General features: G+C 45.2%; 1 protein-coding gene across 2 annotated transcripts in view; it reads left to right on the forward strand.

Moving 5' to 3' along the window:
- Window positions 1-597: 597 nt before the first annotated feature.
- CARD9 (caspase recruitment domain family member 9) overlaps window positions 598-27,903 on the forward strand; it is a 65,980-nt gene continuing 38,674 nt past the window's right edge. Inside the window, exons 1-3 of one of the 2 annotated variants that reach the window (XM_054997292.1) lie at window positions 598-775; window positions 16,157-16,294; window positions 24,042-24,367. In XM_054997292.1, the coding sequence (XP_054853267.1) occupies window positions 16,285-16,294; window positions 24,042-24,367 (336 nt within the window). In that variant the 5' untranslated portion in view covers window positions 598-775; window positions 16,157-16,284. Of the gene's footprint in view, window positions 776-16,156; window positions 16,295-24,041; window positions 24,368-27,903 lie in introns of those variants that run through there. The other variant, XM_054997291.1, reaches the window with a different exon arrangement.

The following is a 27,903-nucleotide window of genomic DNA, read 5'->3' on the forward strand; positions in this document are numbered from 1 at the left end:
CTGGAAGCTGTTACAGTCCATCAGATAAACACCTGTGGAAGCCTGTGAAAGAAATAGTTATGACACTGGTAAAACGACACTGAGTTACAGCAGGATAGAGTGGTTCAGCACAGAAGGATCATTCACATTGGCATGGATGGGGCTCAGACATGACATGACCAGCCCAAGGTCACCCAGCTGGCTTCAAGTGGAGAAGTGGGGAATCAAACCTGGCTCTCCAGATTAGAGTAACCACTACACAAAACTGGCTTTCTTGGAAACTCCATAAAGGCCTGGGTATTAAAAATAACAAACCTCTGGGATAGAATTAACATCAGGGTTCACTTTGTAGAAAGTGCCAAGCCCTCATGAGGGGTGAAAAAAGGCTAAAGATGTGTCCTTGCATAAAAGCAGAGGGTGGCCCCAGTTGGTGTGCCTCCACTCTGTTCCTTTCCGCTTCCTTTTCTCCCTAACTTGCTGTTCCCGGTATGACTCCCTATTTCTTTAGCATGACGTTGTGTTCTGTTTGCCTTCCAGGGGATGGCAGCGTTTCCAGTGACCTCTCCCTCCCCTGTTCTAGAAGCAAAAGAGGCCGGGTTTTGCTGTTCTCCTTCTGAGCCTGATGATGACGATGAGACTTGTTGGAACAACCTGGAGAATTTTCGGGTGAAGCTGATTTCAGTGATAGACCCTTCCAAGATAACGCCATACCTCCGGCAGTGCAGAGTCATAAATCATGACGATGAAGAGCAAATCCTCAATGATCCCAGTCTGGTAATCAGGAAGAGGAAAACAGGTAAGCACAGCATCAACTCTGGATGGAAAAAAGTTGAAGGGCACCTGCTACATCAAGGTTGAGATAGATAACACTGAGAATAAAATCCCTTTCACAAACAGTACAAATGTGCCCCAGTGTCTGTCTGATGAGCAGATTTTTATTCCTTTCCCAGTAAGTCCCTAGGCTTTGTGGCTGGGCAGTTCTGTTTTCGATAAGTGTCCAGGGTTCGAGGGTCCTCCACCCTTGGCTTTACCAGCTCTCCTGGAGGATGTCCTTTTGATGGTGCCAGGCCCGAACTACAGCACTGCACAGGACCTCTCCACTGCAGTATCCCCCACAGCCCAGGAGAAGGTGCCTGGGGAGGAGAAGGAGACAGGCAAACAGGGTGGGGCTTGGGCAAGTCCCTTGGAACTGAGGGAGAGGCCCCTGGCCCGGTCAGTCAACCCGGGGGAACAGAGGCTATCTCCAGAAGTGATGGGGGCCTGGTGGGGCAGGGCTGACCCCAGGGTGGCCCTTCATAAGGGGAGCCAGCACAGGCAGCTGGGGAGGAGAATGAGGGCAGCTCTGGGGCCACAGGCTGCAACTCATGGGAGAGAGGGTGCGAGGGGGCTGTAAACCCTCCTGCTCCCCATTTCTGAGGCATACTTGATGCCACACCCTAGAGAAGGAGAAACACGCCTCAAGCTCTGACCCCCCTCTTGATGGTGCCCTTATGGGGAGTGCAGCCTGCCTAACCCCACGTATTCCTCCTCCAGCTGGGTGGGACTGCTTGGTCTCCCCCACTTCGCCCCAGCCAAACTCCAGTCCATTCCAGCAGTCTCGCGGCAGCCAACCCCACCTGCCACCAATGTCATGGATTTGACTCAATTGACGCAGTGGCTGATGGAGTGGCACGAGGAACTGCTAAGCAACGCGATGACACAGCAGTAAGAGGCCCAAACACTGCTTGTTCACAACCTTTAAAGCACCCCCGTTCAGTCTTACGTGGCTGGGACCAGCCAAAGATTCAAGGCCTACCTTGATATATTTGAGATGATGGCAGAAATGGCACAGTGGTCCAGGTCTCAGTGGTCTTACATCCAGGATCCTTAGCTCACCAGGGGGGCTCAGGTGGCCTTGAGGGCCCTGCCCAAGTAGCAGACTGTGGGTTGCAACACCCTCAAGGCCACCATACTGGATAAATATGAGATAGCTGACAAGACTTTCCGGCAATGCTTCAGGGCCCACCTGTGGCTAAATGAGGATCAGTTACACTTACTGGCTGAGCTGAAGGAGCTGGCCACTCAGCGGCTTGGCCCCAAGACACCACTAAACACTACTCAAAAGGTAGTGCTACAGATTGTCCCCCATGGAGCCTGCACTTGGGTTTTGCAGAACAAGCTAGCCAATGTGAAGGCTCTTATGATCCTGCTGAAAAACTTTGCTGCTTCTGAGACTGCCAGCCGGGCAGCGGAAGCTACCCCCACTTGAGTCACTGGCACTTGCAAGCCTTGCACACCAGGCTAGGGTTGCCAGCCTCCAGGTAGTGGCTGGAGATCTCCTGGAATTACAACTGGTCTCCGGGCCACAGAGATCAGTTCACCTGGAGAAAATGGCTACTTTGGGGGGTGGACTCTATGGAATTATGCCATGCCAAGGTCCTTTCCCTCCCCAAACCCCACTTTCTCCTGGTTTCTCCAGGTTTCACCCCCCAGATCTCCAGGAATTTCCCAACTTGGAGCTGGCAACCCTACACCAGGCCCATCTGTGGGGCAGTCCTGGGAAGCACCTCCCACTGAAAGAAAGCCCCGGGGAGTGAGGTGAGGCAGGCCTTTCACCTGGCCTTCCAATGGGCTCCCCCACCCTGGTCTACTGCCCATAGGGGGCTTCCACCTCCAAATGGGTGGAAGAGTTGCTCTTGAAAAGAGTTACATTTTAGTACAAGGTCAGCAGCAGGCTTCAGAGATAACAGTCTCAACATTAGTGCTTTCATTTTTAGGCAAGCTCAAGATGGCCTGAGTATAATGGTCACAGTACATGAGCATAATAAGAGAGCATATAGTTACACAGTATGATCAAATCAATACAGGGAACAGAGGACATGTGAATGGCATGGATGAATGGTATGCAGACATGACACAGACAGGCTTAATGACTTTTTTGCCTCTGTTTTCTCCCTGAAGAACTTGAGCCCATCTAGAGATGGCAGTAGACACAACAGGACACCTGGGGGGCTAGTTGACATTGACAGAGAGGTTGTGGAGAGGCATCTGGCTGCACTGGGTGAATACAAATCCCCTGGGCCGGATGGGGTGCACCCAAGAGTGCTCCAAGAACTTCCTAGAGAACTTGCAGAGCCTCTGTCCATCATCTTCAAGGCCTCCTGGAGGACTGGGGATGTGCCGCAAGATTGGAGAAGAGTGGATGTTATCCCAATCTTTAAAAAAGGGAAGAAGGATGACCCGAGAAACTACAGGCCGGTCAGTCTGACTTCTGTTGCTGGGAATATATTAGAGCAGATTTTAAAGGGATCAATCTGTAAGCATTTGAAGGGCCGCTTAGTGATCTAGGGAAGTTAACATGGTTTTGTCTGCAACAGATCTTGCCAGACCAACCTGGTTTCCTTCTTTGATCGAGTGACCAGCTTACTGGATCGGGGGAACTCTGTTGACATGATTTACCTGGATTTCAGTAAAGCTTTTGATAAGGTCCCCCATGACATTCTGATGGGCAAACTGGAAGACTGTGAAGTAGACTATAGGACAGTTCGGTGGATAGGGAACTGGTTGGAGGACCTCACCCAAAGAGTGGTGGTCAACGGTGTTTCATCAGATTGGAGGGAGGTGTCTAGTGGGGTGCCACAGGGCTCGGTTTTGGGCCCGGTACTTTTCAATATTTTTATCTATGATCTGGATGAAGGTGTAAAGGGGCTACTCATTAAATTTGCTGATGATACCAAATTGGGAGGAGTGGCAAACACCCAAGAAGATAGAGTTCAAATTCAACAAGACCTGAATACTCTGCAGAAGTGGGTGGTTGTGAACAGGATGCAATTCAACAAAGACAAGTGCACAGTACTACATCTGGGCCACAAAAATGTGGAGCACAAATACAGGATGGGGGGTACACTTCTGGCTAGTAGTGTATGCGAAAGAGATCTTGGCGTAAGAGTGGACTGTAAACTAAATATGAGCAGTCAGAGTGGTGTAGTGGCAAAAAAGGCAAACTCAGTCCTGTGTTGTATCAAAAGGGCCATTGCATCAAAATCGAAGGAGGTCATAGTCCGTCTTTATGCTGCCTTGGTCAGGCCACACCTGGAGTATTGTGTGCAGTTCTGGAGGCCTCACTTCAAAAAGGATGTGGACAAAATCGAGAGGGTGCAGAGGAGAGCGACGAGGATGATCAGGGGCCTAGAGACTGAGCCCTAAGAGGAAAGGCTGAGGACCTTGGGAATGTTTAGTTTGGAGAAGAGGAGATTGAGGGGGGACATGATTGCTCTCTTTAAATATTTGAAAGGCTGTCATTTGGAAGAGGGCAAAGAGCTGTTCCAGTTGGCAGCAGAGGGTAGGACCCGAAGCAATGGGCTTAAATTACATGCAGAAAGGTATATTAGGAAAAACTTTTTCACGGTCAGAGTAGTACAAAGGTGGAATCAGCTGCCTAGGGAGGTGGTGAGCTCCCTTTCCCTGGCAGTTTTCAAGAAGAGGCTGGATGAATATTTGTCAGGGATGTTTTAGGCTCATCCTACATTGGGCAGGGGGTTGGACTAGAAGGTCTGTACAACCCCTTCCAACTCTGTGATTCTGTGATTCTGAGATCCACAAAGGCGTTTTTGAACACAACCTAAATTTATATTTATTCCATAAACTCAGAATGGCATGCTTAATGTAATGATTTTTAAAATCCACATTAACTTTATTATACCATAATTAGGCATGCCATCCGAATCTTAGTTCATGACTTTCCAACTCCAATAGCCTATTATTTCTCAGCATTATCCATTCTTTCAACCATTCCAGACAACAAGCAGCAAAATATATTTTCTAATCAGGTAACCCCAAACTACTACTTTCTTTTACATCTTGTAATATTTTATACTTAACACATAGTTTCTTCCCTTGCCTCACACATTTTGATATATCCTCTCATTGTTTAAATGGTACATCAGATGTCAATCTTGGTATTGTCTGAAACAAAAATAACATTCTAGGTAAAACATTCATCTTAATTACAGATATTCTTCCCAACAAAGGCAATTGTAGCTTTTCTCATCTCAATAAGTCTATTTTCATTTCTTTCCCTATCTTATCATAATTACTATGGAATAGCATGCAGTTCATATTTGACAAAGTAATTTCCTAATATTTTACTTTCTTTTCAACCTTAAAAACCTGTTTTTTCCCATCAAACCGGCTTGTTCTTGTAGTTTCATATTTTTTGTAAAAATCTTTGTTTTCTATTTGTTAATTTTAAAACCTGCTAGTGAAAGGGCCTTTCTTTATCTGTGGTCAGATGGTGCACTTCAACAGGGAGTGCCTCTTGATGGAATGCGATGTGAGATGGAAGGTTGCATTTCTCATCTCCACCAGCCCAGGTAAGTCCCTGCTACTCCTCGCCAAGGTCACCTTGAGGGGGAGAAGGGTGCGAGCCTTCCTGGACTCTGGCAGCACCATTTCAATAGTTTGAGCCCACTTGTTGCCTGTAAGGCATTGGATCTAAGTGTCCTGTGTCTATCACCATATCCACCAGTGGCCCATCATGCAAGTTTCACTGGGATATCAGGGAACACTGCACACATTAGAGATAGCTCGGATGCCAGACCTGCCCTATCCTGTTCCGCTGGGGAAGTATGCACCCGAGTTTGCAGAGCTCCTATGGGGGGCATTAGCCCTGGCTACCATATTGTGGGGGGGGGGGGAGAGGAGGAAGACTCTACAGACACCCTGGGAAAGATCTGGAGCCAACCCAGATGTTTCCACATAGTGGGCAAATCCCAGCTTCAGCAAGACACACAAAGTGGACCCCACTTCAGAAACTAAGGGAATCAGTGGTGGTGAGTGATGGCCAGATGTGGGATGTCTGGCACACCAGCCACCTCTCTAGGATTGAGAAGGAGAGGAGAATGGTCCTGCAATGGCAAAAACTCCAAGGGGACAGGTGGAGATCTGACAACTCTCAGTGTCCACTGTCTTCCAGCCCAAAGCCCTCCAATTTGCCCAATGAGTTCCTGGATTGTCTTTTCTGGCCTTCTTTTGTGACATATGTGAAAGCACATTGCCAGTTATGCCCCATCTGCCAAACTCTAAGTTACTACCGCATCTGTTTCAATCCTTCTGACAGAGAGTCTCACCTGCAGGATCTACAACAGACATTTTTGGAACCACAGCGCCCACCTGATGTAGTAAGGAAACAGACTGGCAAAGCTAGAAAGATTCCAAAGGATAACCAGCTACAAGTCAGGCCCAAACTAAACAACAACAGAATGCCACTGGTACTCATGTGCAGCTCTCGGCTCAAGCCAGTCCAATGCATCATCATTTCTTACAACCTATGCTGGACAATGATGCTCTTCTCTCTCAAGCATGAGGAGGCAAACCTTTCCTTGCCCACTGACAGCCCCCTAACCTTAAACAACTTCTCACTCATAATAATGTACTCCTAAGCACTGAAACAGACTCGGGGGCAATGAACCAAGATGCCAACTCTGTTCCCATATTTGCTCGGACAGCACCATCACTAGACTTAACAACACCATCTCAGGATCATTCACTTGTTCATCTTCCCATGTTATATATGCTATCAAGTGTCAACAGTGCCCTGCTACTCTCTACATTGGACAAAGATTCTTTGCAAAAGAATAAATGGACATGTATCTGACATAAGAAATCACAACACACAAAAACTAATGGGAGAACACAGCTGACCTAAAAGTGGCTGTCCTCAAACAGAGAAACTTCAAAGGGAGATTATAATGTGAGATTGCTGAAATTGAGTCTATTCAAATATTCAGAGCAATGAACCCCGCCGGGGGTGGGGTTTATAGAGATGCAGGATTCTAATCTCACTACAGATGCTAATTTCTGCTCTAATCAAGCTGCATTGTATGACTGTACATTTACATTCTGACATCTTCCTTTGCTACACCCCTCCTATCTAATCAAGCTGCATTGTACCTTTACATCCTAATGCCTCCCCTGTAACACCCCATCCATCCTTGGCTGGGATATAAATTCTCAGGGATCTCCATTCCTACTCGTGTCTGAAGAAGGGAGCTCTGACTCTTGAAGTGTATATCCTGAAAATCTCATTAGTCTATAAGATGCCACTGGACTAAAATCCTGTTGTTAATAGAGCGTAGGATTCCCATCGAACCAGGGCAATTGGCCTGTGCATCACGGAGGCCCATACCTAGGAAGCCATGGAAGGAGGTGGCCAAAGAAACTGCTGAAATGCTCTGTCGGGAGGAGCCCTTTGTTTTGTGCCAGAGCCCAATAGAAGTATGCACTTTTGCATAGATTACAGAGAACTCAATAAAGTAGCTAGATTTGATGTGTATCCTATGCAGAGAACTGACATCCTCATGGGCCACCTGGAGGCAGACTGTTGGTGCTCGTCTTAATAAAGGGATGCTGGCAAATGCCTATCTGGTCAGTGGATCAAGAAAAGGCCACTTTCACAACAGCCCAAGGGCTTTTTCAGTTCCATAAGGTGCCCTATGGGACAGCCGCAACTTTCCAGTCTTTGGTGGATTCAGTCTTCGTGGGATGCCAGTCCTTTGCCCTGGTGTACATTGACAACATCATACTGTTCAGCCCCGACTGTACATCCTACCTGCAACACCTGGAAACAGTCCTGACAGTTTTGCAGAGAGCCAGTCTGAAGTCTAACCCCATAAAGAGTAGGATTGGGTTTTGAGACCTCCTGTACTTGAGCTTAGTGGAGGGGGACAGGCAACTCCCCTCCCCTCACAAAAAGGTGGTCTCCTTAGCAGAAGCCCCCCGACCTACCTTCAAAAAGCAAGTCCACGGGGGCGTCGCTGCCGAGGGTAATGGACGCGTCTCAGTAGAGCTCCGTATCACCTCACCTTTACCCCACCAAAATAAAACAAACGGCATAAATGTCTATAAAACTAGAATGAACAAGAGAGTCCCAGACAGAAAGAAATCACAACTGAAAGCTTCGAGAAACTTACAAGATTTCTTTTCACTGAAAAAAATGCCTCAAAACAACTCAGGAAGAGAGCTAAACAAAATGGCTGAGGCCTATGAAACTGAAAAGATTCCCTCAGCAGAGGACAGTAAGATCGTTTTAAACCCTCAACTTACACAACTACAGCACAATATAATTCAGCAAATGAACATAATGTTACAACCCCTAACAAAACAACTTGCGGAGATCAAATTGGACTTAAACAGGACTAACACAAAAGCAGATAAAGCTTTAGAAACAAGCACTGAAACTCGACAAACAGTCTGTGAGTTACAAAAAATAATTGAGAACCAACAGGATAAACTGCTGGCTCTTGAAGTTAACGCACGTCAGAGAAATTTGAAGATAAGGGGTCTGGATGAAGACCTAACCAGAAAAAAAGACTTAACTGTTTAACATCTTGGTTTACAAAACAACTTGATCTAGAAGACGGAGTGACCCCATACATCACAAGGGCATATAGAATAGGCTCAGAAAAGCTAAGCAGGATAAAAAAGCAACCAAGAGATATAATAATTGAAATACCTGATTTCAGGACAAGGAAAAGGATCTTAGATGCAGTGAGGGAAAAAGGCAATTTTTCCTTTGAAGGTCACCCAATTCAAATCTACATAGATCTTCCTGCTGAGAGCTTAAGAAGACAACAGAGGCACTCGAGTGCAAATATCCCATATAAATGGGTTAACCAAACAAAGCTCCTTGTTATCATGCAGGATGTGCAGCATATCATCACATATGAAGCCTCCAGGGAAAACCTGTTAGTAAATCTCAATATAGAATCACTGATGGAAATGAGCAAGTTGAGCCAAAAAAGGAAAAGTCATCAGTTGCTGTCTCCATTGAAAAACAGCAAGATCCCTGTGCGGTTTAATTGAACTCTGGCAAGTTTATTGTCTTCATTTATGTGTAAAAAAGAAAAAAGATGCCAATTGATAGCGATTTACCTGTAAGGGGAAACATTGAAGCAAAGGTGGGGGGTGGGGTGAGGGGAGTACTACGGACATTGCTCCCATTATTGTTGAAATTGTACAGAGAGTGATTTGTCAGTTAACTTGAAGCCTAAACAGCCAAAGGGCACTGGTATTTACCAGTAACTTGTGAGTGAATTAACTTACTTGTTTTCAAGGGCTGTTTATTTTTATTTTACTTCTAATTTTTTTTCCTTTTTAATTTTGAGGTGGGAGGGAGAAGGGAGGGGGAGGGGTGTGTGAGAGGGGGGAATTACATTGTTAAAGTTTTTTGAACGTGACAGCAGGGAGTTAAGAAAAAAGTAAACATTATTGAAAGAAAGAGGAAAGTAGTTTCCAGTTGCTAGACTTGTTAAAACATTTGTATAGTTATATAGAATTTCTACTTTGTATTAATAAGTAAATAAAATAAGATTGTTTTATAGGATAAGTTAGTATAAATATTATTGTGAATATAGTTACATCATCAACAAGGAAAGAATAGAGAAAGGAGGAAGTAATATTAGTTGTATAATTGATTGGTTTTAAGTATTCTGTGGATTCATAAATTTTTGGAGATAGTTGAAAATAGTTGAAACAGTACCCTAATACATTCTGAGGGCAATTTCACTTTTAAACTCATTTTGGTATAAGCAACAATATAGGAGTTGAAGAAAATACAGGGGGAAAGAAAATAGAAAAGAAACAGGTAATATATTACTCTAGCAACCTAATCAAACTTAACCATACACGATTCAACCAATATTAAAGGTCACATCCCAAAATGTAAGAGGATTGGGAAATCCAATTAAAAGAAGAAGAATAATTTCTAATTTGGCACAAACAAAATCGCACCTCATAATGGTACAGTATTTTGGTGTCCAGTATTTTGGTGTCCTGGAAGTGTTTTTGCCATATATCAAAGGAATTACTGATCAGATTGGAAAGCTTATGAAAAAGCATAACCTTCAAGCAGTATTCAGACCCACCCGAAAAATACAACAGATGCTACGATCAGCAAAAGACAGTAGAGACCCCCTCACCTCTGCAGGAGTATACCGTATACCCTGCAGCTGTGGACAAGTTTACATCGGGACCACAAAGCGTAGCATCCAGACAAGAATAAAAGAACATGAAAGACACTGCAGACTTGGACAACCTGAAAAATCAGCAGTGGCTGAACATAGCCTAACTCAAACAGGGCACAGTATCTTATTCCAGGACACCAAAATACTGGACAACACTTCCAACTACTTTGTCAGACTGCACAGGGAAGCCATTGAAATTCACAAGCATAAGCAAAACTTCAGCAGGAAAGAAGAAACCTTAAGAATGAACAGAGCATGGTTTCCAGTTCTGAAAAACACCAGGCTAACAAAACACTCTACACCCAACAATAGCCCCGCAGAGAAGATTAGCACATCAAGCACCAATCCATATGCAAAAGAACCTCCTCAGGATACAGTGAAGTCTCCCTCCATTAGCATTCCACACCCCGGGAAACTCTTACAGGATGACTCAGCTCAACCCCACCCCTCCTGAGTAGATATAAATGACCTGCCAACATGTTTTCCACACTGTGACACTGAGAGATCTCTGTCTTTTGGTGCTACACCTCTGAAGATGCCAGCCACAGCTGCTGGCGAAACGTCAGGAACTACAATGCCAAGACCATGGCAATACAGCCCGGAAAACCCACAACAACCATTGTTCTCCGGCCGTGAAAGCCTTCGACAATACATCGAACACCTCTTTTCAAGAAGGAATTACATTAGTAGGAGGGGATCTGAACTATATAATAGATCATAAATTAGATAGATCACACTTTAATATCAGTGTCAAAAAATGGAAATCTAGTAAAATTAGATGGGCCACTCTATTAAAAAAAACCACTTGATAGATACATGGAGATTTCTCCATGACAGGGAGAAAAGTTATACTTACTACTCGTCTAGGCACAACATTTATACAAGAATAGATTTTGTTCTGGTATCTGATTCATTAGGCTCTAGATTAGACTACTCTGAGATTAGCCCTATAATTATATCTGATCACACGAAAGTCTCATGTACCATACTTAATAACTCTGATAAAAAAAGGAATCTAATTGGACTTTGAATAGGACATTACTTATCAATGAAATTACAGCAAAGGAAATTGAAAATATATTAAAAACCATAATAGATGAAAATAATAAACCCAACACTAAACCACACATACTTTGGGATACGATCAAAGTAGTTGCAAGAGGGCACATAATGGCATTATATTCTAGGATTAATAAGCAAAAGAGAGAACAGAAAAGAGAAATTGAAAATAAAATCAAAATCTTAGAAGACAGACATAAGACTACAGGAAGCAAGAAAGTTTATCAAAATTTAATAAATTAGCGGAGATTATTGGAATCCCTAGAAACAGACAAAATACGCAAAAACCTCATTTATGTAAAACAAAAATATTGGCTGAACACCCCCAAATCTTTAAAACTGCTCTCATATAAAATCAAAGAGAAAAATGCAAAAAGAAACATCTCATACATAATAGATAGTAAAGGAAGATCCCTTACAAAATCTAATGACATAATTAATTCTTTTGAAACTTACTACAAACAACTATACTCGACAAAGAAACCAGATCTACAGGATATAGTTGCATTTCTAGCCTCAATAGACAAAATTAAAACATTATCAGAAGAACACCGAAATTATCTGGACAGTCCTATCACATGTCAAGAAATCTCAGTAATCATTAAAAACTTAAAAAATAATAAATCCCCAGGACCAGATGGATATCCACCTGAATTTTATAAAAGGTATTGTAATTTACATGAGCAGCATCTTCAGAACGCATGCAATAATGTAAGAGATCATGGTTTGTTGCCCCCAACGTGGAATATGGCCTTAATAACAGTCATCCCTAAGCAAGGAAAGGACAGTACAAGAACCTCATCATATCGACCTATATTGCTCCTTAATCAGGATTATAAAATTTTCACGGCAGTAATGGCACATAGAATAAACTCATTCATACATAATTATATCCATCCGAATCAGACAGGATTCATACCCAGAAGAGATATGACAGACAACATTCACAAGACATTAAATCTCATAAGCCACTGCAAACATCACAAGAAACAGGCTCTCTTTCTATCATTAGATATTGAAAAGGCCTTTGATACTTTAGAAATAACATACTTGGACAAAGTACTGCAAGTTATGGGATTTGGTAAAAAAATTCTGAAAATACTACATTCTATATATATACAACCAACAGCAAATTTGAAAATAAATGGGCAGACCTCTGGAAAAATTTCAATTGACAGGGGCACTAGACAGGGATGTCCTCTATCACCAACTCTATTTGCCATTGCAATTGAACTGCTGGCTATTACAATCAGAGAAAATAATAACATTAAAGGAATCCAAATTGGAAAAGAACATTATAAGATGAGCCTATCTGCGGACGATATGATTATTTATGTGACTGATCCCCTTTGCACCTTAAACTATTTAGAACAACTACTCACAGAATTTGATATGATTTCAGGTTTACTGATAAATCAAACAAAATCACAAATATTACCAATTAACATAAGGAATGAAGATGCCGACAAAATTAAAAAACAACACAAGTTTCGATGTATTGTCGAAGGCTTTCACGGCCGGAGAACGATGGTTGTTGTGGGTTTTCCGGGCTGTATTGGCGTGGTCTTGGCATTGTAGTTCCTGATGTTTCGCCAGCAGCTGTGGCTGGCATCTTCAGAGGTGCTACACCTCTGAAGATGCCAGCCACAGCTGCTGGTGAAACGTCAGGAACTACAATGCCAAGACCATGGCAATACAGCCCGGAAAACCCACAACAACCAACACAAGTTTCATCGGTTAGAAAAGGAACTGCTTTACTTAGGAACTGCAATTTCTACTAATAACAAAAATTTGATACAATCAAACCACTTTAAAATTAAAAATGACATGAATAAATGGGAAAAGATAAAAATCTTATGGTACGACAGACTTCATTTGATAAAAACATTTATTCTACCTAGAATAATATATGTCATGAGAGCTATACCTATTAAAATTCATGAAAACATAGTTAAGCAATGGCAGTCCATACTAAATTCTTTTTTGTGGGATCACAAGAAACCCCGGATTTCCTTTAAAATTCTGAGATTAAAAAATCATCACGGAGGACTTAATTTCCCTGATCTATCATTATACAACAAAGCAATCAGACTTTCCAATCTCCTCTCGCTTTGGCACTCAAACGAAACAACAGAGTGGATTTCGACTTGCAATAAGTTACCACCCCAATGGAAAATACAAGAAATAATTTGGAACCCACCTACTAAACGGCCTAAAGGAATAAAAAATAATACCTTCCTTGATGCGATCCTACATATTTGGGATAGCACCAGAACTAAATTAATACCAGACATGTCGAGGCACTCTCCTATTTCCGTACAAAACATATCAATAGACACTAAAACTCAAATAGCAAAAACACTGGAAACTACTGATATTATCACATTAAAAGATATAGCAATGAAGGACGGTCTCATAAGCAAAATTGAGATAGAATAAAAATTTCAAAGTTCAATTCCATGGTTCTTATATCTGCAATTACAAGCTGTCACCCAACAAATAAACATAAGAAAGGTTATGAATGCAACTCAGACAAGATTTGAGCAATTCATGGATGCTAAAAAATATCAAAAAAGGGCATGATTTCAAAAATATATGGCCTGCTATTGTCCTCTAACATCCCTAACAATTTTAGTTATCAAACTAAATGGCATAAAGATCTTAATGAAGTACTGACATTAGACAACTGGGAAAAAGTATGGGCATCAAAATTAAATAAATCCTCAACTATATTAACTAAAATACAAAGCTATAAAATTATACACAGGTGGTACCTAAAACCCCAAAAAATCTTAATTTATTCTTCAGCATCACCCTCTTGTTGGAAGAAATGCAATAATGAGGGTAATTTTGCTCACTGTTGGTGGGAATGTCGCTTGATATCTCAATTTTGGTCAGAAATACTAAATATTATTAAGGAAATAACAGAGTACAGTGTCCCTATGTCGCCAAAAGTAATCTTCTTGGGACTGTGGGATCAGACATCAATCCCAAATGTTAGAAGAGACTTTATCAACTCTCTCCTGGTGGCAGCTAGGAGTGCAATAGCAACCAAATGGAAAGACCAATCTCCACCTACTACAGAACTTTGGTTTACAAAAATCTGGAACCATTTGATAATGGAAAAAATAACTGACAATCTACATCAGATGGAATATCAATCTTCGGGATCAAACTTCTGGGAAAAATGGATCCCATTTTACGAAGTCATAGAAGCAAGAGATCTGCAACCTCCCTCTTCACACCACTCATTGTTGATGTATTAAAGTTGAAGCACTGTGTTAATATTTGTAAATGCAATGTATTATATTGGTTTGTTGTTTGATTATTGTTACAGTTCTAGAATTGAATAAAAATATTTTTTTTAAAAAAAAGCAAGTCCACCAGTTTCTGGGTCTCCTGGGCTTCTATAGCCACTTTCTTCCACAGTTCACAACTAAACCCACTCTCTTGACAGACTGCCTTGGCAAAAGAATGCCCAATCAGAGCCAGTGGGCCCTGGAACGGGAAGCTGCCTTCCACGACCTCTGGACAGCCCTGACGTGGAGCTCTGCCCTGCGGAACCCTGATCTGAACTGCCTTTTATATTGTACATTGCTGCATCCAAGTTGTCCTGGCCCAGTTCCAGAGCAGGAAGCTACAGGCACCCATGGAGTGCTATGCAATGGTGGAGCAAGAAGCCCTGGAGGACAAGTGGGCAGTCGTGGCCCTTCTCTATTACTTGACCAACAATCCCTTCGTATTAGTGATTGACCATGCCCCTTTGCGATGGCTCCACTACATAAAAGATCACAACGCCAGAGTTTTATGGGGTTCTCTCTTGCTTTCATGTTCTCTGTCCAATCCTGGGTGAAGCCGGCATGTCAGTGCAGACCTTATATGTCCTGCCTGTTGGAGAGGCACCCACTTATGACCTTGCCCATGCAAGGGAGGGGGGGAGTGTTGAGAGGTTGGAGGATCCTCCACCCCTGGACTTACAGGCTGTCCCAGAGGATGTCCTTTTGGCAGTGCTGGACCAGGACTAGGGTGCTGCAGCAGACCTCTTTGGAGCAGCAGACCCCACAGCCCAGGAGAAGCCACCTGGAAAGGAGGAGGAGATGGGCAAGTCTAGTACAGCCGGCCCTGGCAGCCTCACACTCGGTGATGCTACATCCAACAGGGCCATGGTGCCTGCAGCACACAACCCCTCACCTGAGGATGGAAGTACGGGACTGGTGGAAGGGAGGCCTGGAGTGGCAGCAGCACTTCCAGCTTCCAGAATAAGGCCCATGGGTGTGGCCACACATCTTGGCTTGGGCCGGCCACTCCCACCCTCCTGCTAAGCCTTAAACAGCCTGGAAAAGGGCTGGGGCTGGGGCTGATGCCAGGGTGGCCTTCCATAAGGGGAGCCAGCACAGGCAGCCAGGGAGGAGAAGGAAGGCAGCTCTGGGGCCATCAGAGACCAGGCTGCAGCTCACAGGAGAGAGGGTGCGAGGAGGCTGTAAACCCTAACCCTGCTCCCCATTTCTTAGGCACACCCAGCAGCGCACCTAGAGGAGAGAAACCTTGGAGGGCAAACCCATCTCAGGCTCATACCCCTGTTGGCAGAGCCTGACAATAGATATTGACAGAATTTGCAAGTCTTCAGTGTCCTGAGGCAGAATTCATGTTGGGCCCTTCCTGTCTCCCTGATCTGGGGTGCCTCTATCTGTGCCCTCCTCCTGGCCCTAAGGGGAGCCTGCTTCTTTACTTCGTGGTTTATCTGAACCTCTTCTCCAGATAACTTGCTATGGTGGATTAGAAAGTTAAACGTAATAAAAAACATAATACACCATACAAGCTATGTCAGTCGTAACCCTGCACTGTAAACTCAGCCTGAGCATAAGAACAGCACAAAACGCTGAGCAGTGTAGAAGGAGGCTTGGGCTAGAACTTCTCAACCTAGAAGCAGACCATAAAGGCTTGCAGGGAGAGTGGAATAGAAATTTGATTAAATAAATAAAAGCTTTTAAAGCCTGGGTATAAAGAGACCTTTTGGCCGGACGCCTAAAAGAGCATAGGCTGTGTGCCTCATGGGGAAGGGCATTTCCCCGTTTCTAATATAGGATGTTGAAAACCCCTTCCCTCTGTACTTGCAGGTGTTCTCCTGGATATTCTTCAAAGGACCGGTCAGAAGGGTTTTGTGGCGTTCCTTGAGAGCCTGGAACTGTACTACCCTCATCTTTATAAGAAAATAACCGGCAATGAGCCCAGCAGGGTCTTCTCTATGATTATAGGTAATGTATCGTTCTGGTGGATTTTGAGAAATCTCCTTCTTCAGCTTCATTCCTCAGGTGACAGAGCTCAGGGGCTGGCCTGAGGTTTATCCAGCGCCTCAGAGGTTTCCTCCCTGTACAATTTCTGAGGCGATATTTGGGTTTTCTTGAGGCAGGGTTCCTGTTATTGCGTTATTATTTTGACTCTGGTTAAGCTGTGGGATTCAGAGTTTGACTTGGGAAGATAACGGGCAGCCTCCTTCCTGTTGTGGTGCTTGTTCAGTGCTAGGGCAGCAACAGGCAGTGAAATGTGTTGGTGAATGGCTTGGGCATCAGCGGAGGAGAAGTGTGAATAAGCGCAGTCCACTGAAAGACAAGGGATGTCTTTTCATGCTTCACCTCAGTTCCCTCACATCAGTCGGCCAGGCAAGCTGGAGCTTGAGAGCGCTGAGGAGGGTTCAATAAAGCTCTGCCTGCTGCTGGAGGAGGAAGGAGGGGGAGAGCAAGGAGGGTCAGCGGGCACAGCAACAAGCTTGGGGTGTGCCTGATTGTGTTGTCATGTTGCTATGCAGCTGGTGTCTCCACCATGGCTTGACCTCTTCCAATGCTGAGGAGGCTACTTCAGTGGATCTCTGTGGATGTCAGCGTGGTGGCTGGCTGTGGCAGTTGGCAGATAAAATTGCTCTCATTTTAAATTGCTTGCATGGTTTTCATTGTTGAAGCCTGAGGATGTGGATAGTCTGCTTGGAAAGGCACAGCATATACCCACCCCTGTGACCTTCCCTTCCTCATGCTGGCTTTTTTACATTTAGCTCAGCAGAAGGGATGCAGCCCGTTGGGGCCCCCCAGCCTGATCCAGCAGGGATCTCTTGCGTTACATTCTTATGAATGCTATCAATTATGAAATTTATTTTTTCAGTGCCTTGTAAATCATTGGGAAAAAACATACAAGTACACAAACACTTACCTATATATATATTTTTAAAAATGCATATAAAGGACTGATAAGTGATTACATCACTAATTGGTTATATAACCTCACCTTCCCTTTCTTTTCTAGAAGCTCCTTGATCCATAGATCTTGAGCAGCAGAATTATTCAAACCTATTGCTTAAGGGATAGAAGGACTGAGATAAATTTCACAACTACCGTTGTAACTTTAGAATCAATCAAAAGGGTATATTGTTGAAGGCTTTCACGGCCGGAGAACGGTGGTTGTTGTGGGTTTTCCGGGCTGTATTGCCGTGGTCTTGGCACTGTAGTTCCTGACGTTTCGCCAGCAGCTGTGGCTGGCATCTTCAGAGGTGTAGCACCAAAAGACAGAGATCTCTCAGTGTCACAGTGTGGAAAACATGTTGGCAGGTCATTTATATCTCCTCAGGAGGGGTGGGGTTGAGCTGAGTCATCCTGTAAGAGTTTCCCAGGGTGTGGAATGCTAATGGCGGGAGGCTTCACTGTATCCTGAGGAGGTTCTTTTGCATATGGATTGGTGCTTCATATGCTAATCTTCTCTGCAGGGTTATTGTGGGATGTGGAGTATTTCATTAGCCTGGTGTTTTTCAGGGCTGGAAGCAATGTTCCCTCTAAGTGGTGCAGTATTGTGAGCCAGAAATCCAATTTGTGAGCAGCAACTTGCAAGTTGTGAGCGCGCCTTTTTGAAAACCAGAATCCATTTGATTAAAAGACTTTTCATTTAGGTTGTCTGAGGCATTGGTATTGGGTGCCATCAATATGTTGATGACACCCACTTAGGCATGTGGTTCTCAAAAGCTTATGCCTCAATAAAGTTGGTTAGTTTTAAAGATGCTACTGGACTCTTTACTATTTTGCAACTACAGACTAACACGGCTAACTCCTCTGGATCTATGGAGAAGAAGAATTGTGCATCATCCAGCCCCGCAATGCACTCACTCTCTGGCTGTTCCCTTCTATGTTTTATATAAAAAGGTGTTGTGAGCACGCCTGCAAATGGCTCAGACACCATTTCTTTCCACAGGCATCAGTGTATTGCCAGTTTTCTTTGCAGTTTGGGCAACATCAGGCAGATGAGCTTCAGTAAGGGTTCCTCTTTGCCCACAAGCAAATTCTAAACAGAATGTGATGGGCAGTCATCCCTCCCTCTACTTCTGCTCTGTCTATTGGCATCTCCTGTCTCTTCTGTGGCCAGGTCTGCAGAAAGAAGAAGGAAGCTGGCTGAAGTTGCAGGGGGAGCACCTATTTAGCTTCCAGCTGAGAGCTGCTCATTGGAACAGCCTAGAACTGGCCTTTAGTCGCCCTGGAGGCTTCATGGCTTTAAAACTCTTTCCTTTTCTCTTTGTGAGTTATGGTCATGGAATCTTTGAAGTGAAATCAAGTCATAAAGCGTAAAGTCAGCACTGAAGTCCTGCCTTCTCCTTGCTTGCCATTCTGTTTTATGACACGGTACTGCAATGATCTATTCTCCCCTGAAGATATAAGCAGAATGCCATTGATGTACAAAAATACTGGTAAAACTGAGGCCGCAGCTCCCCACTCCCCATGGAGTAATTTAACGAGAGGACAGCCTGTCTTACCAGCCCCTGTAAAATTCCCAGACTCAGACCCTAGCTCTGCCATGAATTTTCCTTGCCATGCAAGTCCTTGTGACTAGGGAGTCAATGTTCTCTGTGCATGTAAAATAGATTTCCTTAGTCATGAATTTACACACACACACACACACAAAAAGAATATTTCCCTACCTGGAGCTGGCAACCCTAGGAGTGTGAAACACCACCGCCATCTCCTCCTCCTCCTCCAGCACCCGCGCTGGGCCAGGGAGGCTGCTCGGTGGGCTGGTGAGAAATAGCACAGGTGCCTGCTGCTGCCGCCACCGCCTTTTCCTCCAGCATTGGGCCAGAGAGGATGCTTGGCGGGCTGGCGAAAGGCCTTGGGGATGCCCACCGTGGCTCCTCTTCCACACCCGGCAACAAGCCTGGGTAAGGCCGCGTGGATGCCTGCCACAGCTCTTTCCTCCGAGGGGCCGGGGAAAGGCCGTGTGTGCACCTGCCACGGCTCTTTCCCCTGAGCCTGGTGAGGGGCTGGGGAAAGGCTGCGCAGGTGCCTCCTCCAGAGCCCAGAGAGGGGCTGGGGAAAGGCTGCGTGGGTGCCTGCCACAGCTCCTCTTCCAGAGTCCAGTGAGAGGCCGGGGAAAGGATGCCTGGGTGCCTGCCATGGCTCTTCCCCCCCCCCCCCCCGAGCCCAGCGATGGGCTGAGGAACGGCTGTGCGGGTGCCCGCCGTGGCTCTTCTTCCAGAGCCCGGCAAAGGGCCTGGGAAAGGCCACGTGGGCGCCTGCCTTGGCTCTTCCCCTAGAACCTGGCAAGGAGCTGGGAAAAGACTGCGTGGGCACCTGCCATTGCTCCTCTTCCAGAGCCCAGCGAGTGGCCGGGGAAAGGCCGTGTGGGCGCCTGCCACGGCTCTTTCCCCTGAGCCTGGCAAGGGGCTGGGGAACGGCTGTGCGGGCGCCTGCCGCAGCTCTTTCCCCCAAGCCTGGCGAGGAGCTGGGGAAAGGCCGTGCGGGCGCCTGCTGCGGCTCCTCCTCCAGCACCCAGCACCTTCCGTGTGCTGGGGCTTCTCAGCTCTGTGCTGAGTTGTGACAATTCCTGCACCGTAGCGCAGAGCGCACGTTCAAGGGAACCCTGGCTGGAAGCCATGCTCTATTCATTCTTAAAGTCTCTTCTTTCCTATTGAAATTGTGTTTATGCTTATGAATTTCAATGGCTTCCCTGTGCGATCTGACAAAGTAGTTGGAAGTGTGGTCAAGTCTTTTAGTGTCCTGGAATAGGATACTGTGTCCTGTTTGAGTTAGGCTACGTTCAGCCACTGCTGATTTTTCAGGATGGCCAAGTCTGCAGTGTCTTTCATGTTCTTTTATTCTTGTCTGGATGCTACGCTTTGTGGTCCCAATGTAAACTTGTCCACAGCTGCAGGGTATACGGTATACTCCTGCAGAGGTGAGGGGGTCTCTACTGTCTTTTGCTGAACGTAGCATCTGTTGTATTTTGCTGATGGGTCTGAATACTGTTTGTAGGCTGTGCTTTTTCATAAGCTTTCCCATCTGATCAGTGATTCCTTTGATATATGGCAAAAACACTTTTCCTGTGGGAGACTGTTTTTCCTTAGTTGTTTGATTTGTCCTTGGTTTACTCGCTCTTCTGATTTCATTTCTGGAGTAGCCCTTTGCTTGAAGTGCGTGGTTTAGATGATTAATTTCCTCGTTGAGAAAGTGCGGTTCACATATACGTCTTGCACGGTCTACTAATGTTTTTATTATGCCTCTTTTCTGTCGAGGGTGGTGATTGGAGTTTTTGTGTAAGTACCGATCCGTGTGAGTTGGTTTCCTGTAGACCCTGTGACCTAACTGAAAGTTTGCTTTGCAAATGACCAAGGTATCTAGAAAGGGAAGTTTACCCTCGGTTTCTTTCTCCATGGTGAATTGTATGTTCAGGTGGATATTGTTGAGGTGGTTTAAAAAGAGACATAATAAAAACAATAATAATAAAGTCTCTAACCTGTTCAATTTCAATATCTTCTAACAGTCAACAAAATTCCATCTGGCTGTCAGTCAGGAACACACCTCCTGCCCCTGCCTGTGGTGACGTCATACCCCCTGCCCTGCACCAGTGTTTTCCAACTCTGCCCTGTGCCAGCCGTGTCACATGATTCCTCCTGTAGGCAATTGCAGGGGCCCTGAGGCTGACGCGTGGGAATGGAGTCCACTGCACACAGGTCGCCCACTTGTACAGAGGCAGAGAAACAGCTGCTGTATCACCTTATTGTAGACAATGCCAGCCTTGTTCTGTGGACCTCAAACAGCAGTGGGGGCCACCTTGTGGAGATGGGCCTTGCCAAGAAGACTGTGCATGGTCTGTTGACCCATAGCATGCCCTGTGAGCAGAGAGGGGTAGGCAGACTGTCCAGCTCCAAGGCCATCCTGGCGGTACTGATCCCACCAGTGGTGATTGGAGGCACAGGATTGGAGACCCTGCCAGGTGCGTGTGCGGATAGGTTGGACCTTTGTCCATGTGCCTCCTCTGCCCCTCCTACCTACAGTGGCAGTCCCATGGGTGGCAACTGAGCAGGAGCAACTCAAATAGGGTTGCCAGGTGCCCCGTGACAACTGATGGGGAATGGGCGGACTGTGGCGGGAGGGGGCAGGATGCTCGCTGGTGACATCATGATGATGCCTACAAGGCACTGATGACACTTCTGGAAGTGATGTCGTCATGCTGCTGGCCCACCAGAATCACTCCGGTACTTGGGCAAAAATGGGCTTGGCAGGACACTGTTGTACAGGGGTGGCTGTCCTGGGGCCAGTTCTCCAAGATGCTGCAGGTGCAGATGCTCACTGGCCACTGACAGTGACTGACTTGCAGCTGGCTGAGGTCGCAGTGGCCTTGTAGTGGCAGAAGGGGTGGTGGTGCTTCAGCCTCTCCAGTCCTGTCCCTGCCCCTGCTGCAGGTTTTTCCTGCCCTCTCACTCCCTGGGAGGTGTTCTTGCTTGCTCAGCCAAGGCCAGGGTACTGCTGGGTGGAGAGCATCCCAGTCATGTTCTGTCCATGGGCTGGGGTGCTCTGGGGCCATGGAGATGCAGTAAGGGGGCTGTTTGGCTGTGGGGACTCAACTTGGATGCTGGTCCCATTTTACTCAGTGTGGCACACTCCAGAAGAGGCCCCTGTTTTGCTGCCTTTTTGTGCTGCACATGTTGGCTGGTGGGCTGAGTGCCTCTCACTTGAATGGAAATTTTCCTTGGGATGGGTGGGGCCCCAATGCCACTCCCCATCCACAAAGATGTGGGTCATGGTGGTGTGAGGGGCCCATACTCATGCCACCCACTCATTGGCTCCATCCCCTTCCCTCATGGTCGGGGTTCACACAATCCATACATGTGGCTCCAGCACTGCTGTTTCCGTGGCATTTCCTCCATGCCAGTGGCACCAGCCCTGTGCCTTCAGCAGCGCTGTGGAAAGGCCTTCGGTCCCAGCTAGCAGCAGGAGTGTTCCAGGGGCTGATGGCCCAGCTGGGGTCCGAAGTGTTGCTCGAGTGTCCCTTTGAATCACCTGATCTGAATTCCACCTTTGGGGTTGGCTGAGGCTAACGTTGCCCTTGCCTTGATGGTCTGGGCAGCCCAATCTTGGCAGAGCTCAGAAACTAAGCAGGGTTGGCCCTGGTCAGTATTTGGGAAGGGGAAGGCCAGGTTTGCTACACAGAGGCAGGCAATGGCAAACCACCTATGAATGTCCCTTGCCTTGAAAACCCCAGCAGGGTCGCCGTAAATCAACGGTGACTTGATGCACACAAGATGATGTTACGTCATCAACATACAATACATAATTTTATTCTATTGATCCAAAACTGATACATTTTATGCTTGTATTTTTATATATAGCATAATTGGTTTCCTATTTTGTGCTACTAGTCTTTGTTTTTTCACCCACTTTTATTTTAGTTTGTTTTATAGAAATGCTTTAATTATTTAACGCCGATCTTTTGGTTTAATTTTAGATTAATTATTTATTGAGTCAAATTGACTAAGATTTTATGATGAATTTCATTATTTTAATGCAACAAACCACTTGGACATTTTAAAAACTACGAGTTGAAGTTTATAAATGTATACAATAACTCACATAAGCAGCACCATGCTTGCAGGGCATAGCCCTGGCATCATTTGGATCGAGATATTCTATTTTCCACAGAACAGAACAGTTCTCTGGTTACTCTTCAGCAAACCACAACCCACCGTGGTTCTCCTCGTCTTGAAGAATCTGGTGTCATCCATGACTTCTGCCTCTTGACAGCTCACCCCTGAATTCCAGAAAGCAAAGCAAGCTCTAATCCTGAGCGTGTGATGCAGCTCTTTTATGAGTTCAGAGAGCCTCACCAGGCTAATGCACAGTCCATCATCCTTACAAGTGGGCCAGTTGCATTACCTCCATGACGCAGATGGGTCCTTCCTGATTGATTTTATTATTGTAATTGTTTTCTCTCTTGTTGTAAGGTATTTTGAAGATCTGTTGGAAAAGCATCAGTTTCATAAACTAAGTGAAACTAAGTGCGTAGATAGTAAAGAGTCCAGTAGCACCTTTAAGTCTAACCCACTTTATTGTAGCATAAGCTTTCGAGAACCACAGCTCTCTTCGTCAGATGTATGGAGCTTATGCTACAATAAAGTGGGTTAGTCTTAAAGGTGCTACTGGACTCTTTACTATTTTGCGACTACAGACTAACACGGCTCACTCCTCTGGATCTAACTGTATCGATGAGTCTTTAATCAGGAACTTCCTTATTTTACAGCTTGCCCCACCCAACCCTCCCGCTCCACCAGCTCTCCCATCTTACTACAGACCAGTCTAACAGTCATTTTCTGCCCCGGGACCACCAGATGCTCTCATTTTGAGGGAGGAGCTGGTGATTTCTGAGAGAGGATTTTCAGGACACTCATCCAATGCTAGCTCCCAGGATTCCTTAATTAATTTGCATTGTTTCTGTTAATCCGGTATGTTTGTGTTACCATTTTCCTGAGGATGAAACAGCACGGAGGGAGGGGCAGTGTTTGCCCAGCCCTACCTAGATGTTCCTTTCTGCATTCGTGAAATGTTTTGTCTTTAGTAACCATCTCAAGAATTTAATTTCCAGCCCAACTGTGTACCAGGAACTAAATGACCTTGCTAAGGTCCCACAATGCTTTTCTGCTGCCCCACCATTTGAAATGTCTTCTCACTTTCCCACAAAGCTTATTCTGTCCTGCAGACACTGCTGGAGAGTCCAGCCTGACTGAGCTGCTGATGAAGGAGATTACCAAGCTCCAAGGCACCCTCCGTGAAGAGAGACAGACTGTCCAGGAGCTCCATGTGCTGCTCCACACAAAGGATGACCTCATCAAAGAGATGCGGGTGAGGGACAGCGTCCTGCGCAAACACCAGGAAAGAGTGCACAAGATGAAAGAGGAGAGGGACAACCTCAGCAAGGAGCTGAAGCAATGCAAAGATGAGAACTATGAGCTGGCCATGAGCTATGCCAAGCAAAGTGAAGAGAAGAATGTGGCCCTGATGAAGAACCGAGACCTACAGCTGGAGGTTGGCCTTTTTGTCCTGCCCTGCAGTGGGGGTGAGGGTGGGGCAGGACCAGATATTCAGCTTGTCCCATTCTCATCTTTCACCTCTGGGCATTTCTAGATATTACCAGAGTCAAGTAGGAAAACAGAAATCTCACAGTGACTATAAAATTAAGTATGGGCTCCATATCTGGAGGGGAAGAATTGGGCCTGAGCGAGAGTTTGGCATGCCTGAGCCCCCTCATGAAGCTGTGTCACAGCAGAAATCTGATCAGGGCACTTCTTGTTGCTCAGATTGATCTTGGATGAAAATGGAAGCATTTGAGCAAGTGGGTCTTGGGCAGAATCTGGCAGTCCAGGGCACAACTGGGGCACACCGTGGGGCCATTGTGATGCAGAGCCAGAAGCACCAGAAGCCACAGCGGGAACTCATAACTAGTACCCACTGGATCTTCCACACCCCCTAATGATTGGCCTGTCTGTGTTATTATGTGCCATCACACTTATGGTGGCCGTATGTCATTAACAGACTTGCTCAGATCTTACAAACTGAAGAATGTGGCTTCCTTTATTGCATCAAGCCATCTCATCTTCCACTTGTCCTACTGCCTTCCACTTTTCCTAGCATTATTGTCTTTTCCAGTGAGTCTTGTCTTCTCATCATGTGACTAAAGTACCTGAGTTTTGTCATTTTAGCTTCTAGGGAGAATTCAGGCTTGATGTCAAATTTGACTTTTTGGCCATCCGTGGTGTCCACAAAACTCTCCTGCAGCACCACATTTCAAATGAATCAATTTTTTTCTTGTCAACTTTCTTCATTGTTCCACTCTCACATCCATACATAGTAATGGGGAATACTATAGTGTGGATTATCTTTAAGGCTCTTCTCTAGTTCCCTCACAGCTCTTCCAAGTCTCAATTTTCTTCTAATTTCTTGGTTGCAGTCTCCCTCTTGGTTGATGATGGAGCCAAGGAATCTTGAACCATTTCAATTTCCTCATTGTCAGCTTTAAAATTGTGTAATTCCTTAGTAGTCATTACTTTTGTCTTCTTGATGTTCAGCTGTGATCCTGTTTTGGTGCCTTCTCCTTTAACCTTCATCAGTAGTCATTTCAAGTCTTTTCTAATTTCTGCCAGTAATGTGGTGTCATCTGCATATCTCAAATTGTTAATGTTCCTTCCACCAATTTTGACTCCACCTTCTTCCTTCTAATCCAGATTTCCTTATGATATGCTCTGCATAGAGGTTGAATAGTTCCATGTTTGACACCTTTGCCAATTGGAAACTATTCTGTCCTGATAGTAGCCTCTTGTCCAGAGTACAGGTTGTGCATCAAAACAATCAGATGTTGTGGAACTCCCATTTCTTTTAACATACTCCATAGCTTTTCATGATCCACATAGTCAAATCTTTGCTGTAATCTATAAAACACAGGCTGATTTTCTTCTGAAATTCCCTGGTATGTTCCATTAGCCATCATAAATTTGCGATATAATCTCTAGTGCTCTTCCTTTTCTGAATCAAGCTTGAACATCTGGCATTTCTCATTCCATATGATAAGAGTCTTTTGAGCATCACTTTGCTTGCATTGGAAATTAATGCAATAGTCTAAGAGTAGCTGCACTCTTTGGCATCCTCTTTTTTGGAATTGGAATGTAGACTGAGCATTTCCAGTCCGTGGGCCATTGTTTTGTTTTCCATATTTGTTGACATATTCTTGTTAAGATTCTGATGGCCTCCATTTCTGTAGCTTGAAATAGTTCTATTGGTATTCCATCTACTCCAGGTGCTTTGTTTCCCCCAATTGCTTTGAGTGCAGCTTTGAATTCACTTTTTAAGATTTCTGGTTCCTCGTCAACAGATTCTTCGTCAAAAGTTTCTGTCATCCTTCCATCTCTTCTGTATAGTTCTTCATTATATTGTTTCCATCTTTCTTTTATTTTGTCCTGATCAGATACTGTATTTCTGTGTTGATCTTTCAGCATCCTGAGCCTTGGCTTGAATTTCCTGCATCTTGTGGAACAGATTTCTTGTTCTTCCTCTTTTGTTGGTGTCTTCTATTTCTTTACACTGGTTATTATAATTGATTTCTTTGTCTTTGCATGGAAGTCTCTGAAAAGCAGCATCTGGATTGGATGTAGGCTAATAAACTGAAGCTTTATCTTGACAAGATAGTAGTGCTACCGGTGAGCAGAAGGTCTGACCTGGGATTTAAGGTGTCGCCTGTTCTGCTGTCTGATGAAGGGAGCTTTGACTCTCAAAAGCTTATTGTTAATGGATTTAAAATGTGATTTTATTATGTATGTTTTAATTTATTGCCTTGGTGGTCCTTATGAGGGCAGAAAGGTGGGCTATAAATTTTCATTAAAGCTATAAAGAAACAAATTCTGAGCACATATTCAAAGGGTTCAGGGTGCAAAAGGAATGAAACAATCCAAAGGCATCTTATTGGTACCATTTTACAACTGATGAAGGCTGAGACACAGCACTAAATATCTCAACTATGAGCACAGACTTCTAAAACAGAAAGCATCTAAATTTCTCAGTTATTATTTAGAGGTGTTGAATAACATCTCTGAGCATGGTCATAGTGGTTTTGCCTTATTTCTATACCATTACAACGTCTCCCTAGCAGAATAAAGAAGCAATAAAGTAATAACAGCATAACTCCCTCACATATTAAAAACCCAGAAGCTCTTCCTTAAAAAACAAGCGTGTGCTCACCTCTGTTGTCAGCAAGGCTCTTTTTCTGGCAGTGTGCACCAGTGCACTGTACCAGAACCTCTTTCCATTGTACCAGCACCACTTTGTGCCCCCAAGAGTCCTGACAGCTATTTTTTTTTAGAAAATAAGCTCTAGTTGTCAGCAAATGACAACCAGAGTTTCCTCCAATGACAACCCACTCCTGCTTGCCCCCTTTCCTTCTAGTTAACCTTTGCAAAAATTGATAATTTAGTCCACTGCTCCCCACCTTTTTGCTATAGGCCACTGCCTTTCCTCTCCCCTGCAGCTCAGCCCAGTTTCCTATTTTTCATACTCAGGTGAACAGCACAATCCTGGGGAGCGGGTGGGCTGAATGCACCCTGGGAGCTGACTAGGAGTTACTCTGGTTTATCCTGGACTTATGCCAGCATAACCTCCCCCCCTACTCCGGCACAGTGGCCTGGTGCCGCTCTGCCTGGGTCATCTACTGGTGCCTGGCCACAGCAGCTGGCACGGACATAACTGGGGTGTAAGTCCCTGTGCCGGTGGGGGGGGGCATGACTTAGTGAGCTCCCTAAGCTGTTTCAGGCACAGGAATGCCCCCAGCAGTGGCGGAAAGTTACACCATGAAAAATGATGCCGTATCCCATAGACATCTATTGTATGAGAAAAATCAACCCCCCCCCCCCCGTGCTTGGCCCTGCCCCAGCAGCCTGGCAGAGCATAGGATGCCAACTACTGTGGAGACCGATCCACTTGCACCCCTGTGTGGCCAAACCCCCTTCTCTGTGCCCAATCAGCTCCCCAGGCACCCTACATAACCTCCAGCTGGGGCACTCATGACCTCAGGTAAG

Source organism: Eublepharis macularius, chromosome 14 (genome assembly GCF_028583425.1).
Source record: "Eublepharis macularius isolate TG4126 chromosome 14, MPM_Emac_v1.0, whole genome shotgun sequence".
In the NCBI taxonomy this organism is placed as follows: Eukaryota; Metazoa; Chordata; class Lepidosauria; order Squamata; family Eublepharidae; genus Eublepharis; species Eublepharis macularius.